The sequence below is a fragment of the Chinchilla lanigera genome, unplaced genomic scaffold (assembly GCF_000276665.1).
Source record: "Chinchilla lanigera isolate Chin_1 unplaced genomic scaffold, ChiLan1.0 scaffold00176, whole genome shotgun sequence".
Taxonomy (NCBI): Eukaryota; Metazoa; Chordata; class Mammalia; order Rodentia; family Chinchillidae; genus Chinchilla; species Chinchilla lanigera.
Window position 1 is genome coordinate 93,405 of NW_004955577.1, and position 17,977 is coordinate 111,381.

Below are 17,977 nucleotides of genomic sequence, written 5' to 3' on the forward strand. Positions count from 1 at the left end.
GCGTGGTGGTGCACACCTGTAATCCCAGCACTCGGGAGGCTGAGGCAGGAAGATGGTTGTGAGTTCGAGGCCAGCCTGGGCTACAAAGTGAGTTTAAGACCAGCCTAAACTGCACAGCGAGACCCTGTCTCAAAAAGACCAAAAAAACAAAAAACTGAAAAATAACAACAACAAAAACCTAGGTGGTTTGGTCCACAGCCTGTGGGCTCATAAACTTAGCCTTCTCGCCTGTTAGGTGACTGTGATGGCTCAGGCCCATGGCAAGCTTTTCAGTCTGGCGTTGGAGAGGGGCAGCCCATCACGTGATGTCAGCACACGGTTCTTCCTTGGGAAACAGCGTCCCCAGATCAGCCCTCCGGGCTCAGCCCGTCTGTTCGGGCAGAGCATGTAGAGGTTTTGGTCACTTCTCATTTCTTGCAGGGCCCATTGCTCCCAGAGACATGCAAACCGGTTTTTCTCTCTGATTTCACAGAAAAGGCAACAGATGGCTCCTTGCAGAGTGAAGACTGGACGTTGAACATGGAGATCTGCGACATCATCAATGAGACGGAGGAAGGGTACGTTCCCCACCATCCTGCTCCGGGGGTCCGCTCAAAGCTTGGCGGGACTCAAGGGTGGCATGTTTGACTTTGTTTTCTTCTTAGTTTATTCACCTGATATTTAATAAACTGGCACTCTGAATGGTTTGTCCTCTTCCTGTCCATCTCTCCCCCATCGTGGTCTTGAGTTGAAGCAGTGACAGCCTCTTCTGACCGCCTGCCTTGACTCACAGGTGGAGGCTTTTTGGTTACCTGGCTCCCAGAGGCCATTCATTTCTGCAGCCAAACTGTCACCTCTGCTGCCTGGACGCTGCCTCCCCTTAACAGACATTCACCTGGCTTGCTGGACAGGAGCCCCAGGAGCAGGCACTACCGTGCGTGTGGAAGGAGGGCCAGGTCACACGGCTTAGGGAGTGAGAAAGGGACCATAGCCCAGAGCAGCTGGGTTGGTTTGTTCGCTGGTTTTCTTAGCTTATGGCGCCTGGCAGTCTGCCCCACTGCTTTGTTGCGATGGTCGGCACTTACTGTGTCCTTCTCTACAGTGTAGCGTTACTGTATTCATCTTCTCCCAAGCTGGTCTGTATGTAGCACTCTGTTCACCCCCTAAACACTGTTTACCGTCATCGTGCCCTCTGCAGCCCGAGCAGTGAAGAAAGCAGCTGAGGCCCGGATACTGTCACTCACTGGCCTTGCTCATCTGAAGGGACTGCCTTGGTGCAGGCCCTGTTGTGTGTACGGAGCAAGGCAGAGGCCCTTCCTTCTGAGAGATGCCAGACCAGAGTGGGGAGGCAGGCTGTGAACTAGATAATTGAAACACGTAAGCTGAAGGCCGGGGAGGTAGCTCAGCGGCACGGTGCCTGCCTGGCAAATGTGAGGTCGTGAGTTTGATTCCCGGTACAAAAAAAAAAAAAAAAAGCTGGTCAGATAGGGACAGACTATGGTGGGAGTGGCAAGACAGAGGTTGGGAATTAGAAATTTTAAACAGAGTAGGAAAGGAAAGTCTCCTGGAGAAGATGACATTGTACAGAGATTTTAAGGAGAAGAAGTGAAGTGAGGATTATTCAAAAGAAGAACCGTCCAGGTAGAAGAAACAGCAAGCTGGGAAGTCCTGGGACAGAGGGTATTGGTATGTTTGGTGCCAGTGGGCCCAAAGTGGAGTGACCGGGGAAGAGGGTACCTGGAGATGAGGTCACTGTCTCGGTTACTTTTCTTTTTTTTTTTTTGTTTTTTCTCCGTTACCGGGAACCGAACTCACGACCTTGCGCTTGCCAGGCAAGCGCTTTTGCCGCTCAGCTAAATCCCCGGCCCCTCGGTTACTTTTCTTGTTGCTGAGACAAAATACCTGACACCCAGAGCTGAAGGGGGAAAGGTTCATTTAGCTCACAGTTTGTGGAGGTTTCAGTCCATAATCAGCTGGCTCCAAGGCAGGTTGGCCCATGGCAGAGGGCAACAGTTTGTGGCGGCAGAAAACAGCAAAAACAGTGAGAGAGCGAGAGAAGTCTCCTTCTGTCCCTTATATTGTATCCAGTCTACCGGGATGAGGGTGGTTCCAGTCCAATCAAGGGCTGATCCAGCAGTCACCCACCCTTCGTCCCAGCACCCTTAATGCCAACACTACACTGCGAATCAGTCACACACTCCAGGTTCAGCCATCTCTGAAAAAATGGTATGACCGCATGAGGTGTTGAGGGGACATGTAGACACAAAGCATAACAGCTGCGTAGGCACCGAGGTCACTGTAGCTTCAGCTTCAGGTGAGAGGAGAAGGCGCAGAGACTAGAGCAAGAAAGAGCCGTGCTCTGACATTAAACAGTCACTGTCCACTGTGATCGGAATGGCCTGGCTGATGTCTGGCCAAAGAGCAGCCAGACCAGTGGGTTATCACGTTGGCTCTCCTGGTGTGAGATGACGGTGGGCTTACCCAAGGCAGTGGTGGGGGAGGGCGGGAGAGAGAAGTCAATGCAGACTGGCCGGGTGAAGGTGCAAACCATGGAATGTGCTGATGCGGGGTAAAGGCAGAGTCAGGATAACGGCAAGGTTCGGAGCCTGCAGAGCCATGGATGGAGCTGCTGCCTCCTGAGGTAGAGCAGACTGAGGGCGGAGACCAGGACCAGATCCGAACTCCCCGATGGCAGTACAGGTGGTTCCAGAGTGGGGGTGGCCTTCGCAACCCATGTCTGTACTGTAAACGCTGGGCTCAGCCCATCTCCCGTCACACCTTCCTGGGTTCCTTTCTTCCTTGCGTCCCTCTCAGATGCCATCATTTGCTTGTTTGTTCAGATATCCAGTGGCCTTTGGCCTCTATAGGGGTGGGGGAGCCTCTCAGGATCCCAAGGTCGGTGTGCCGGTCTCTCCTGGAGGCTGACCTGGGAACACTGGCTGGGCCTGTCGCCGAGGCCTGTACTCAGCGCTGTGGGTGCAGAGGGCAAGGCAGGTGCAGCTGCTTCCTGGAGGGGCTGGCCTCAGGCAGGGGCGCTGAGGCTGGCAGGAGGAGAAGTGGGCCTCGGGGTGGCATGACAAAGACCTAAATGGGTGGACACACAGGGAATTGCTCTAATACCATTGTGACTCAGGGCAGGAGGTCCAGAAACCCTGGGACCTTACCCCGTCCAGAGTCCGCCAGGGCTGGTGAGCTGCTTTCTCAGTCAGCACCTCGAGGAAGACCTAGTCACACCTTCCCCGGATATTCATAGCACTGTGATTCTTGAGGAATTTATGTGTGTGTTTCTTCTGTGAGGTAAGTGTCTAACTTCCTTCCCAGATGGGAGGAAAAGCCCACAAGTTGGGCTCCTGGCAGGGTGCCCCGTCCAGTCCTTCTCAGCCCTTGCTGGGGGGATTCTGGCCCATCTCTTTCTCCAAGTGGGCCCCATCATTCAGTAGATCTTGATTTAGATCTCATTTTCCTGACCTCTTCCCTACCAGTTTGCATAGGTCCTCTGTGTGATTTCACAATACCCAGTATCACGCTGAGGCTCGTCTGTGTGATGTCTGTTAGGGTCTGTGTTACCCTGAAACTCCAGTCTGTGGGTTCCATCTGTTTTGCTCACCATTTTATCCCCAGCACCGAGCACAGAGTGCACATAATTGGTTCTTGATAAGTATTTGTTAAGTGAACAAATGAAGTCCCAGAGGCCCTCACGGTCTGATGAGGAATGCAGGCATGTAAACATGATCATAACGGGGCTGAAACGGAGAGTGAGGGTGAGACACGGGGGAAGGGAGGGAGAGAGAAGGGCGCTATATAGCTACAGAGACGGGCTAACCCAGTGTCCAGTGGTCAGCAGCCAGCCCTGGGGCTGCCAGCAGCAAAGCCTTCTTGGAGGAGGTGACACTCAGTGGAGTCTTCCAAGACCTAGGACCCCAGTGCATCAGTCAGGGAAGGAGATGAATGATGGGGGAGGGTAGAACCTGGAGCTGGGAAGTCAGCATAATTAGTGTTCAGAGCCCGAGCCATCTGCCCATGTTGGAAGCCTAGATCGCTGCTCACTGTCCTATGGCTGTGTGTTATACAGACAGGTTTACATACATACAGGTTATGTTACATACGTTATACATACATACAGGTTATGTTACATATGTTATACATACAGGTTTCTTTCTCTCTTTCTTTTTTTTATTTTTATTTTGTTTTGAGACAGGGTCTTGCTATGTAGTTCAGGCTGTCCTTGAACTCACTGTGTAGCCCGGGGGCTGGCTTGAACTTGTGACGATCCTCCTGCCTCAGCCTCTTGAGTGCTGGGATTACAGATGTGTACCATCACACCCAGCTTCCTTCTTTCTTTTCAAGACAGGGTCTTGGACTGGGGATTTAGCTCAGTGGCACTGCGCCTGCCTGGCAAGCGCAAGGTCGTGAGTTCAATTCCCGGTACTGGAAAAACAGTCAAACAAACAAAAAGACAGGTTCTCACTGTATAGCCCAGGTTGGCCTCCAACTTGTGGTAATCCTCTGATTACAGGCATGTGCCACCATGCCTGGCTACTTTCCTCCTTTAGAAAATGGAGCTACCAATAGTAGCTCTCTCATAGGGTTGTTGTAAGGTTAAAAGAGCAAATACATTGTAAAGTGATACATAAATAGGTTACACATCTGTGTGTGTTACGTTTCCATTGCTATGCAAACACCTGAGACAATCGGTTTAAGAAGAGGAAAGGCTTATTTTGACGAACAGTTGTGGAGGATGTGGTGTGTGGTCCATTGACCGGTCGTGGGGCAGCACATCACCGCAGAGGAAGCTGTTCAGCTCATGGAGGCTGGGCAGCAGAAAACGACAAGAAGGGGCTGGGGCCCCTGTATCTCCTTCAAGAGCACCTCCATACCTCGCTTCCTTTCTCTAGGCCCCACCTCCTAAAGCCTTTCTACCTCCTAGCGTTGCCACAGGCTGGGCACTAAGCCTTCAATACACGGGCCTTTGGGAAGCGTTCATCACCCAGGCTGTGCTACGTACGTGGATTTGCTGTCTACCCTTTAACATGTTCACTTCGGGATCGTAATGTGTATGTCTCACAGCAGACAGCCCTGAGCTGCCGCTGGTACGAGCCACCCCACGATGGACAGCCATTGTGTACCATCCGTGGTTCAAGCCAGCAGGAACGTGTTCATGATGTCCATTGCCCATAGCTATCACCATCACTTTCATCTATGCTGCCAGTTACCCGGCCAGTCCTAGGGAGTGACCTCTGTGGCTTCACTGTCCTGGCCCTGTCTGCCATTCTCTGAGCACTTGCAGTGTGCCCAGCCCTGGATAGCGTCTCATACACACACACACACACACACACACCAACAAGCGTGTAAGGTAAGGACAGCCTGTTTAGTAGTAAAGAAACTGGGGCCCAAAGTGACTTAGTCATTTGCCGAAGACTTCACAGCACAGTCAGAGGAGAACATGCAGGGTTCAAGTCCAGGCTCACCTGGCCCCAGCCACCGAAGCTCTGCCTGCCCTTCCTGTGTATGCAGTTTTTTCTGTGGGAGGCTGTGGGCACAGATTGGTGTGCCCCTCACAGCCCTCTCCGGGGCTTTCCCCAGTGTCCAGGCCTGGAGTCACTTCCTGCATGAGGACTGCTGACACCACGGCCTTGTGTGATAGTTCCACGCTCAGCAGCTGTGAGTTGTCTGGCTGAATAACCCACCCGGGAGTGTTTGAGACCCCGTTTACCAGGGTTCACCCAGACCCACCTAATTAGGGCGCACACATGTGGATTTGAGAATTGTTCCCCAGGTGATTCTGGTCTGCATCTCCGATGAGGATCCGCTGACCCGGACCGTTTTCATGACCATCTCTGCTGTTCCCCCGCTCGATGAATCTTTGTGTGTGCTGCAGCCTCTGAGCTGGAGGGCGAACTGGTAAACACAGTAGAGCAGGATCATTGCTGAGGCAGTGAGGTCTGTGGAGGAGGGGCAGCTGTGTCTGTAGGAGCGGGTAAGGGTGGAAAAGCTGCTCAGAAAAGCAGCGAAGAACAAAGAAGTTTCAAGGCTACAGGGCCCAGTGGAGAACTTGCTGTGACTGGAAAGAGGGGGCTGTCTGGAGTGTGAGTCCGGAGGGAGTCAGAAGAGGCTGTAGACGCAAGAGCTTGAAGCCTGCGGACGGTCCCTTGGGGCCTGGCCTTTGCACTGAGAGCTGCCAGAGTGTGGTGCCTCACACATGCCGTATCCTTCTAATCCTTCTTGCCTTCTCCATCTTGGGCCTCACTCGATACCTCTGCCCTGTCCGGGTTCCGGCTCCAGCTGCCTAATCTGTGGCAGCTCCTTGAAATTTTGCAGTTCCTCTGACTTCACCCTGTGCCCCTCTCTGAGTCTTCTCCCCTGAGGACAGACATAAATATATGCTATTGTGCTCCTGCAGCGTGGGGATGAGTTTTCAGTTTAAATGTAACTAAGAGCCTGTGGTCTGCCTGCTTGCCCCACACCCCAAAGGACTGGGCACACCGGGCCTGCTAGTACCAGTGCCCCTGGCCTCTGAGGCTGTGGCCATGTTCTTCTTCCTCCTTTCCAGGAGGGGAGGGAAGAGGCTGGGCCGAGAGGCCGGCCGCTGCGGGTCTGGGATGACTGCGTGCTGGCAGATCCCTTGAGAGAGGAAATCAGTTCATGTTCTTGGCAGGTAACTGCTGACTTTCACCAGCCCAGCCCATCAGAGCAGAGTGCCACCCGGGTCCCAGATTTGCAGGAATCAGCATCCCTGTTTGGAAGCTGCAGCCATTCTGCAAACAGCTTAGCCAAGGCACATCCCTGTTCGTCAGTCCTTTGACGGAGGAGCCAAGAATTCCCGCGGGGTGGTTATGTTTCAAGTCGGGAATGGTAAATAGGGGGTTTGGGGTTTTAAAAATTTCTTCCAGAAGCTTTGCTTGCCTTCCAACTTACTGTGTCTTTCTCTCTGAATTAGACTGATTAGCAGAGCTTCCATCTTTCCCTCCCCCTGCGTCCTCACACACATCTGAAAGGATGTTTTCATTTGATAAATAGAGTAAAAACATTTAGAATTTCAGGAATAGGAAGTCCCAGATGTCATTCAGCCTAGGAAAGACTGAGATACAGCGTCACATCCTTAGTGGAAAGCTAGAGCCCACTTGTGACAGCAAAGGAGAGGCCTGTGGCCAGGTAGGAGTTCTGCTGGGACACAGTGAGAGGGGGCGGAAGGGACAGGGCATCAGGCCAAGGCAGCTCTGAGTCCACAACTTTATTGAATCCTTAGTAGAATAAATTTTAAAACCTGTTAAAGGTCCACGTAATAGGTGTGATTGGAGGGTTGGCTCAGAATCCTAAGTTTTAGGTATAACAGGAATTTTAGGAAGAACTCACTGCAAGTCCAGACCTTCAGCTTAGGAACAAGTTCTTGAACAGGGCCTGTTTATAAATGGAGGGCTGCTGTAATGCTGCAAGGTTTCCCATGGGAATCCGCATCAGATATACAGTGTTACCTAATGGTTTCGAGGAGACGCACTAAAGATTTCTCTGGAATTCCATGGAGCCCAGCAAGAGTGGAACACCCAGGCCTCAGCGTGTTCCTGGCCATTCTGTCGTCCACATCTCTGCTGTGGTTTCTCTGGAAGAACATCTTTTTATCTTAAAAAAAAACCCACGTGCCACAGGTTTGCCAGCGCCGCACTCGTGATGTAGTTTCTGTTTTGAGCAGATAACACTGGCGTAGGATACAAAATCCAAAAGGTCCGCAAAGAGGCAGTGCAGTGAAAAACCTCCCTCCCCCTCTGCCATCTGGTTTCCTTGCTGAGGGGCCGCTTTGTTACCAGGTTCTTATGGCTCCCTCTAGAGACTGTCTCACTGCCACAGGCACGTGATGTGTAAAGTGTTTACTGTCCTTTTGGCACGCAAATAGTAACATCTCTTATGCGCTCTTCTACAGTGATTTTATGCACGCATCTTTAAATCTGGGACCATAACAATGCATAATCCTTTTCTGCAGCTGCATACTATTCCTTCAGGCGGATGAGCCGTGATGCAATCGAACCTGTTCCCTTTTGGTGACCACTCTGTTTGTTTTCCTGTCTTTACATTTATCAACATGCTGCAGTGAATAACCTTGTATGTGTGCTAGCTGATACAGTGGGAACGGACTGGGGCCCCAAAGTGGACTTGTGAGGACTGTAATATGTCTGTCTCTTTCTCCAGGCCAAAGGATGCCATTCGCGCCCTGAAAAAGCGGCTCAGTGGAAACCGGAACTACAGGGAAGTGATGCTGGCCCTGACGGTAAGTGCTGCTCTGCCTGGCGGGGAGACGGAGCCTCGTGCTGTGGCCTCGCCCCACTCTCAGGCCTTCCCTCTGCCCACGTGGCTCAGCCTGCAGAGGGCTGTGGGCCAGTGCCGCTGGAGTTGCGCGTGACCTTCTGGTCACGCAGCCCCGGGTTTCCCTGCTGTCCTCTGAAGCAGGGGCAAACTCCTGTTCGGTAAATGTATGCGTAGTCACGCTGGGTGGCACGGCCCCGTGGAGAATCCCAGAGGGGAGGAGCCAGAGGCGGGGTGGCCCTTGCTGCCAGCCAGCCTGCTCTGAGACTCTTGGTGTCAGTTCCTTCTCTATGAAAATGTTCACTCCCTCCTACCTAGTTCTTGCCCCAGACTGTGGTAAGCTTTTCAGATGTTGATGTGTATAACCACTTTCCAAAATGGGTTTCATTACCCCCCTCATGCGGATAAAGAGACAGGCTCACGGAGATGGAGAGGTGGAGAGGTGGAACAGTCGTCAGAGCTAGTAAGGTGCCGCGCCGTGGGTTGCCATCATAAAGTGATCTTTTGTTTGGGTAGAAGCTGAAAATAGCTGCAGAGGCTCTTGAAAAAGTTAGCCGAGTGACTCAGGACAAACAGACCAGATTTTGCCCTTCTTAAGATGTCAGAAAATTAAAAGAGAGACACAGGTGCTATTTCTGTCTTGAAAGCGAGCAGATGTTCAGATGTGGCGAAATCTGGGCCACAGTGAGTGCTTATAATAGAAACTGTAACAGGTCAGCGTGGCCACTTCTCTGTGGGTTTCAAATAGTGGGTTATTTATCCAAAACAGTCATAACATGCTTCCCTTTAAAGCAGAGAAACTGGATTTTTTTACCCAAGTAAAAACTCAGAACTTATTAGGAGAGTTCTGTCTGCCGGGGAATTGGGATTTGAATATTAAAGGAGAAAAGGCAAGTTGAAAAATAAAGAGTTGAAAGCTTTTATCTTTTTCCCAGAATTTGAGCCACAGTGTTCACTAAACCCGGAGTAATGCCCAAAGTATGTGGTTCTGAATGACTCGAATCCCTGGGAAATGAGCTGTGACGTGTCAGGGCGTTTCCCCGGTGTCTGACGCTTCTCCCTGTGTGCGCCTGGCTTCGCGCTAACTGTCTCGAATGAGCATCTGCCTTACTGCGGCAGGGACGGTGCGCATCATCTGCTCTTCCTGATTCCCGTCCCAGGTCCAGTGATGCCTTTGGGACACAGCCGTTGTCCCCGTACCCCAGGCCCTGCCAGGCACGCTGTGCATGGCCTTGTGTCTGCTCTTCGATGGTTCCCGTACCCTGTCGGTTGCTCTCAGTCCTCTTGCTTCTTGTGGCCCTTCCCTAGTTTCGTGTTTCCCCACAAAGATTGCTAATATTTATCCAAAGCAGGAGTTAGAAACCCTGAAAGTCTTGTCTACTTGAACTTTCATGTCTGTGGTTGAAACATCTGCTTCTGATTGCTTAGAGGCCCCACTTACTCCCTGGGCTTTGACTACATCTCAGAAAATTACCACTGTGTGTTTCATGCCCTAAAACCCACAGGGACGGATTTGCCAGGAACCTTTTCTAAAAGGCAGAGTGGCTTAAAGCGGCCCTTGCCAACCCAAGGAAGGCCTCCTGCATCTCCTGCTTGGATGGGTATTGGCCTGCTCTGTAGGACATGCAACTCTGCCCAGGTCATTTCCAAGGCCAGGCTGGGGCACACTGACCTGGCATCCGCTGTCTGGGGCTGAAGGACTTGCTCCCTAAAGGCTAGAAAGGCGGCCTGGTAGTGGAATTGGGGCTCCAGCTGCCCTGCCACCTGCCCGTACCCCACCCCTCTGCTTTCAGTTTTCCCACTCAAGCCTGCTCCCCTGGCCTTCTGCCCTACCCGTCCTTTCTACCCCTCATGAAATAAGTGTCCTTCCTGCCACTGGCCTTGGCCAGCAATCACTGCGTCAGTCAGGAGGCAGATTTAGAGAATCCTAGAGAAAGGGGGCCCTATAAGCTACTTGAAGGCAGGAAAAACCTCTCTGCTTCCTCTCAATAACCCCTATAGGTCACTAAGAGAATACGAATGCTTGTCATCTCCTGGTTATCCAGAATCAGGCACAAGCAGAGACTAAGAAATGGAAAAGCCTCCTTGGCTGAGTTAAGCCTGTAGTGACTCAGAGGCCCTGAGGATGGTCAGCTTGGAGTCCTGGGCAAGCTGAGTGGAGTGTGGCATCTCCGGAGGCGCAGGCAGCAGTGGGGAAGAGAGTGCTTCTGACTGACGCTGAGCTGCCAGGTGTGGGACACCCTGACCCTGGCATCCTAGCTTAAGTTACGTGGCACCTTTGAGCCTCAGCTTCCTCATCCCCCCAAAGCGGTCATACTTTACAGGATTCTTTCAAGGAACATACAAGGGGCAAAAGAATCTAGTACATGATGCCTGCTGTCTATGGGGCTCTCCACTGAGGTGGCTCGTAGAGAAACACGGTAAGGGAGAAGCAGCCCAGCGCCCTCAGATGGGTGGGAGGACCCGGCCTCCTGAGAAGGCCGATGAGAGTTTCAGTCCTGCCTCTGCCATTGTCCTGCAGTTGCTACTAGGCCAGTCTCTTTCCCTTTCTAAACCTCTTAACTTTAAAAAGTGGGTAATAAGATCTACTTAATCAGTTCTGGGAATGAAATGAAATTATATGTGATGTGGCGGGAGCTCTCGCAGTACCTGGCATTGAGCCAGTGTCACAGTTCTGGACCTTACTTTATGGCCGTGCTTTGTCAAGGTAAAGCCCCATGGTCTGAGCCAGCCCTGAGGAGTACCTGTATACGCTGACCTGTGCTAGATGAGTTTGGGCAAATGAGAGTAACCAAGGCAGTCAGAACTGTCCTCTGTTGCTGGGGAGGTCCTCCAAGGAGACATTCCTCAGCTAACCAACTGTGGCAGTGGTGGGGAGAGGTTTTTGGAAAGGGCCAGATCAGGTTGGTTCCAGAGAGCTAAGAGGGTCACAGAATTCCATTCAAGACTGGATATACGCTCTACTTGGACCCCTGAATTCCGTGGGGCCTCTCACCTCTCCTGTGGGAGAAGAAGCTCTTCCTGTACTCAAATTCATACAGCAGACTTCTGAATTATAATATTATAATCATACTTGTCATCTATTGGACCCCTGTTGCGTGTGGCACTGCCAGTGTCTTTATATAGATTCACTCTAATCTTCCCAACAGTCCAGTAAGGGAAGACTCATCCCTATCTTCCAGAGGAGGAAATGGAGACCCAGAGGGACTTGCACCGGTCTATTCAGGGAGGAAATTCAAGCCCTATTTGATCAGAACCCATATGTCAGCTTTCCTGAGCAGCTGAGGCCTGAGTACCTCCCTGACAAGGGAGGAGAGGGAGGGCCTGATCCAAACATGAACCTTAGAGCCAAGTAGCAGCTGAGGCCCACAAACCATTTGTCAAGGGTGGAAGATCCATTGTCACTGCCAGTTTTATTTGCAGAAGCAAGGGTGTGTGTGTGTGTGTGTGTGTGTGTGTGTGTGTGTGTGTTTGCTTCCTCATGCACAAGGGCCAGTAACTCACTAGGCAATTCAGGCTGTCACAGCAGTCTCCTCCTGTGACAGAGCCTGTGTCCCATTGGCTAATGCCTCATACCCAGAGGCCCAGAGAGAGGAGTTAAAATGCTAATTTTCAGGGACTGCTCAGTCATTTTGATCCCATTAAAACACCAGCATCCTTCTCATGCAAAACCGGTGCCTCAATTACCAACTAATTGCCTGATTATTGTGCAGGGACAGGCGCCTTCCGTCAGCACGGCTGCTGTCCTCCCGGAGGAAAGGCTGAATTAAGAGCATGGGAATGTGTGTGCTGAGGAGGTTTGGTTCTGTGATCTAGGAGCATGAGCGGGGTGCGGTGAGGGGGACTCAGCCTGCGCAGGGCCTGCGTCCCCTGCACCTCCCACGGTGGTGACTTCCCGCCCTCTCTCCCCACCAGGTGCTGGAAACGTGTGTGAAGAACTGTGGCCACCGCTTCCACATCCTGGTGGCCAACCGAGACTTCATTGACAGCGTCCTGGTCAAAATCATCTCTCCCAAGAACAGCCCTCCCACCATTGTGCAGGACAAAGTACTTGCTCTGATCCAGGTAGGCTTCTTGTACCCAGCTGGTTGGAGCAGAGTAAGATGGGGCCTCTGATGACTGCTGGTGCTCTCCTGCCATTTGGGGGAAAATATGGAGGCTTCTGGGTTTAAATACTTGTTGCAGAATACTTACTTTCATTATACTCATCCCGCTGGAATGAAGCCCTATGCAGTGGCTCTCCAGCCAGTCGACGGAACCTTCAAGAAGCCTTCTGGGTGCCTGGCCTGCTGCCCACAAAGGCCTCTGAGGCATTGTGGAGGAGGAAGGGCCGCAAGGGAGCAGTGTGCAGGGTTGGTGAAGTCACAGGGCAAGGACCAACTCTGGGGCGGGTGGAGAGGTGGGGATGGCGTTAGGCCATGTTTCAGTGAGGAAGTGATATTTCCCTCGGACCCCAGAGAATGAAGAGGTGCGTGGTGAAAGGTCAGCAAATGAGAGGCATTGGAGATAAAGAAGAGCATGTGCAAAGCCCAGAATCATCAGAGAAGTGGTTCACATGTTTGGGCTGTCTTCATTATTAATGGCTCCGTAAAAAATTACCAGTGAACCTGGCAGCCTGAAACAGCAGGTGTTTATTGTCTCATCATTTCTGCGGGCCGGGACTCAGGAGCAGCATAGGTAGGCCGTCTAGACTTGCGGTCTCTCGGAAGGCTGCGTTACCTGAAGGCTTGACTGGGGCTTCCAAGATCAGACCCCACGTGGCTGTTGGGGGAAGCCTCGGGCCTTGGCTGACTGTTGGCAAGAGACCACGCGGATGTCAGGTCTAGGTCTCAGAAGCCACACACTGTCCTTTTCGTTACATTCTATTTAGAAGGGAGTCAACAGGTCCAGCCTCAAGAGTGGAAATTAAACTGTAGCTCTTGAAGAGATGAGAGTGAAAGAATTAGCACACGTTTTAAAAACCACCCCATGGGGAGCAGTGTGTCATGAAGAAAGTCCAGGGCTAAGCATAGAGGGGCCAGGAGGTGAGGCCAGGAAATGGGCAGGCCTGTGAGCATGCGTGTTGAGGGGGTTGGGCTTGGTGCTGTAGGCACTGGGGAACCACTGAAGGTTTCTGAGCTGGGCTGTACACAGAGCTGGGCTTTACACAAAGCGCTTGGTGACAGGACTCATCAGTCTATAAGGATATCCAGCATGGGCTAGTCAGCCATAATGGCAGAGGTAAGACAAAGCCTGCAGGAGCCAAGAGGAGATGGGAGAACAAGCCCGGGGTAGGAGTGGGGCTCTAGCAAGAGCAGAAGAGGTAGCCAGGTAGTGGTGGCTAAGCAGACGGAAGCAGTGTGATCACAGAGTGCGCACAGGGCTCTCGAGGGTATTGAGCATGAGCCTTGAGAGGGGCAAGAGGTGCCAGCCAAGGAATTGCCTGTACCTGACCTTGCCAGCTGTTGAGTTGTTGGTTCCTTTTCATGATTCGGGTGCACCTCAGAGGTCCCAGGCCACCCAACTTAAACCGTGCGCATACGTTCTCGCTCTTGTTCTCTCCCTAATTTCACCTGCTTTTATGGTCTTCAGGCATGGCTTTGCTAACTTTTCTATTGTCTACCTCGTTCTCGTTCCTAAGAGCCCAGGGAAACAGTGTCACCAGGGTCTAGAACAGTTGATGTGGACAATGTGTGTGCAATCACAACAGCAGGGGGAGCACCGGTCTTCCGGCTGGCTCACTTCCTGCCTCATAGGCCCCCCGGAGGAAGGGCCTCCAGCGCACGGGGAGCCACGGGCAGGGAGTGCCGGTGTTCTGACCGGCAGCTCGCTCCTTGCCTCGTAGGCCCCGGGAGGGAGGGCCTCCAGCGCACGGGGAGCCATGTGGCTGAGAACACTGCGGCGTGCCGGCCTTCAGGCCGGCCGCCGCTGCTCAATTGAGAACTGTCATGACACAGAGAAACAATGACACAATTGGCCCCCCATGCACTGGCTGCAGATGTCCACCTAAGGACGTGTGTGAATCATTCAAACATGGAAAAACCCCTGGGAATACATGCCATACAACGGGCCACTCTTGCTCCTGCATTGAGAACCAGAAAGGTCTACAGTCAGCAGAGGAGCAGCTGCTGAACAAGGACTTGGAGAACATGAGAATGCAGACTAAGCCCGAGGGATCAGAGGTCCTGTGGACTGGGGTCATGAGAGCCGCTTGGAAGCTGTAAACCAGGAGGACCTTGCACAATACCTGCGGAGACTCCCTGGAAGCCATTCTTCCCCTGACAGTACAGGCTGTAGTAGAGTCCCGGAGAAGTCTGCAGCAGGATTCCTGCTGCCTGTGCTGACAGTTGGGGAAAGGACACTAACTGGTTGTGGGGTCCCAATGTGATGGGAGGCTGGAGAGATAATGCTACAAAAAATGGCTTTGGCCCCCAGATGGCTCACTTGATTTTTGACAACCCTTAGGCTGTAACTACTTGTTAGATCCTTCTTGCGTATCTCTGTCTTCCTGAGAAACCACTTCGAAGATACCAACATGTATTACAGCAGTCATTGATATTTTCCTACTAATCTATCCATAACTCTGTAATGTTTGTATTGTTCCCATCCTATTTCATAAATGGATGTATGTTTATTATTATGTGTTTCCTACAACAACCATTGAGAATAGTTAATGATTATTCAATAGGTCACTCATGTATAGTTCTATTTATTTTCTTTTGAAGATACCTAAGTAGAGTACAATGACTGTTGATAATCTCCTACCTCTTTTGTCTGTAACTCACTATTATTTGTCTATTTGTTTTCCTGAGAAACTATCTTGTAGATAACAATATGTAAAACAATAACCATTGACAATTTCCTACCACTTTGTCTGTAATTTGGTGACCCCCCCCCATTATTGTTACCCTTCTCTTACTCTTTAAAATTTAAAAAAAAAAAAAATCACAACAGCAAACAGAAACACCGAAATGACACTCAGAAATTGGAGGCAGGTTTATTTACATCGACGGGCACTGATCAGGATGATTCCCAGAGTATCAGGCCCTGGTCCCTGGTGGTCCAGGCCGTATGTGGGGTAAACAAGCAGGAAGTGCAAGGCAGAGGGCTCATCAATTGGGAATTGGTTCTTACAGTGTGCATCACAGTGACCAGTTGTTTCTAAGAAACAAGAGTGACAGGAGCCAGGAAGTAGAACCGGAACTATTACCTGGGCAGCTAACAGACTGAAGTGTGCTGGGGGGGCATCTTCTGCTATGCAGTAAGTATCTTTTTAGCACGTGGGTAAATGTGGCTGTGGAAGGGAGAAGTGCAGGTGACGGCAGAGGCCCCTTCCGTGCTGCTGCACACTCTGTCCCGCCAGCGTGCAGGAGCTTTAGCTGCGTCACACCATCGCCATCGTACCTGCTTCTTCTTCATAGCGCCTCTGAGGGTGATGTTATTTGCACGTTGAATATACAGTCAAGACCTTTGTAATCGAGGGTCCCATGTCCAGGGATCAACCCACCTCAGACTGAAAATATTTAGAAAAAACCTGCATCTTTACTACTGAATGTGCATAGACTTTGTTCTTGTCAGCATTCCCTAAACAGTACGACATAAGGACTGCTTATAGCATTTACATTGTATTAAGTCAGAGAAGTACTATTTAAGTCTAGAAATGACTTAATATATACAAGAGGATACATGTAGGTTACGTTAAAATACTATACCAGTTTATATAAGGGACTTGAGCATTCATGGATTTGGGTATTCAAAGGGTATCCTGGAACTAATCCCTGAAGAGACTGAGGGACCACTGTCCTGTTAAAAACTGAACAAGCTCTCTAGAGTCTGGTCATTCCCCCTTGAAGAGAAAGTGTTGCTCTTGTTGAGTTAAAGGTAGAGAAACATGGCAGGCCGCTGTGATGGTGCACACCTGTAATCCAAGCAGGCTGAGAAACTAAGGCAGGAGGATCACAAATTCAAGCTCAGCTTGGGCAAACTAGAAACTGAGGAAGACCCTATCTCAAAATTAAAAAAAAAAAAAAATTGAGGATGTAGCTCATTGTGAAGGTGCTGGATCCAATCCCCAGTACTGAAAGAGGAGGAGGAGGAAGAGGAAAAAGAGAAGGAAGAAGGGAGGGAGGAAGAATGGGAGATGGGGTGGGGCGGGGCTTGGCAGTAGAGTGCATGTGTGATACACCAAAGGCCCAGAATTTGATCCCCAGTAACTCCAGCAACAGCAGAAGGTTGGCGTGGGGACAGAGGGGGACAGATCCCTGGCTCTCCTCGCTGTGAGTAGGTAGCAGACTGTAGTATAAGTCTGGCTGAGTGAAAAGAGGCTCCGCTCACTGCCTCTGCAGTACGGATTCTTCCTCACCATCCAGTTTTCAGGGCAATTCTTGGTGCCCCAGAAGTGGGGTGGGGTAGGTCTTGGCCCTGTTCTTGTGAAGCCAGCAGATTTTTAAAACATTTTTATTTGATTAGTACATTTTTATTTGATTTTATGTTTACAGTACATAGTGACTACATTCAGTGTGGGGAGTTGGTGACACGTGTACATAACACATCTCAATTCCTTTTTCCCCTTCCCCTCCACCCTTTTAACATTTTTTTTGCTAGTATCGGATGCTTTTTGTTTTATAAGTCCTTATCATGTTAATTATCATAAATACAGATGAACAGTCAGACTAACAGGCCAACAATTATGCGAAATCAAGGTACCCTTTCGTCTGTGCTGGATTACAATAGCATTTCTTCTCTCTCTGTCTCTTCCCTATTGTGTCTTTTATTTTGCACTTATATATTGGGCTTCCCGTATAAGAAACCATGCGTTGTTCAAGCCTGTGTGTCTGGTTTATTTCATGTAATATTATGGTCCTGAGGTGCATCCATTTTCTTGCAAATGACTCGCTTATCCTTAGTGGCAGACTAGTACCCCATTGTATATAAATATCACATTTTCTTTATCCATTTATAAGTGGATGGACATATAAACTGCTTCCAAGATTTAGCTATTATGAATTGTGCTCCATGAATTGTGCTGTTATAAATAGGTGTATGCATATATCACTATAATATGATGTCTTTAACTCTTTCAGGAAGATACCTAGAATGGAATTTCTAGCTTTAGTTTTTTTGAGGACTCTTCATACAGATTTCCATAGTAGTTGTACCAGTTTACACTTCCACCAACAATAAAGAAGCCTGCTGTTATGGTTGGATGTCCCCCAAAGCCTCATGCAGTTATGGGGTGGGCTTCTAGAGTTTACGATTGATCCATAGTCCAATGCTGGGATTATGGGTGTGAGAGCTATACCCGCCCTGGGGTGGGTGGTTTGCATACAGTGTAAGGGAGGGAAAGAGGCTACTTGCCACCGATCCTCCCTTTTGCTCTTGTTGCTTTTGCTGTTTTCTGTGGCCGTGAATGGTTGCCCTCTGCCATGTGCACTCTGCCTTGGAGCCAGCTGAGTATGGACCGAAACCTCCACAAACAAACTGTGAGCTAAATAAACCTTTCCTTCCTTAATTTTGGGTGTCAGGTATTTTGTCTCAGCAACGAGAGAAAAGTAACCAAGACTGAATCTGGTACGAGGGCAGTGGGGTTGTTGCTGTGACTATACCTGACCATGTGGTTCAAGAGCCTTTGGAAATGGCTTGTGGGAAGTTTTGGAAAGGTTCGGAGATGTCGCCTGAAAGAGTAGAGCTGGAATACCTTTGGCTGTTCTGTATGGGAGATTCT

General features: G+C 50.5%; 1 protein-coding gene across 5 annotated transcripts in view; it reads left to right on the forward strand.

Moving 5' to 3' along the window:
* Nucleotides 1-472: 472 nt before the first annotated feature.
* The window catches only part of Tom1l2 (target of myb1 like 2 membrane trafficking protein), a gene marked incomplete at its 5' end in the record, with an annotated part of 59,505 nt that continues 42,000 nt past the window's right edge, over nt 473-17,977 (forward strand). For all 5 annotated transcript variants that reach the window (XR_001232462.1, XM_013509625.1, XM_013509627.1 and 2 more), the window contains 3 exon segments: nt 473-557; nt 8,161-8,239; nt 12,190-12,339. Coding sequence is in view for 4 of the 5 variants with exons in the window: in XM_013509625.1 (XP_013365079.1) it covers nt 473-557; nt 8,161-8,239; nt 12,190-12,339 (314 nt within the window).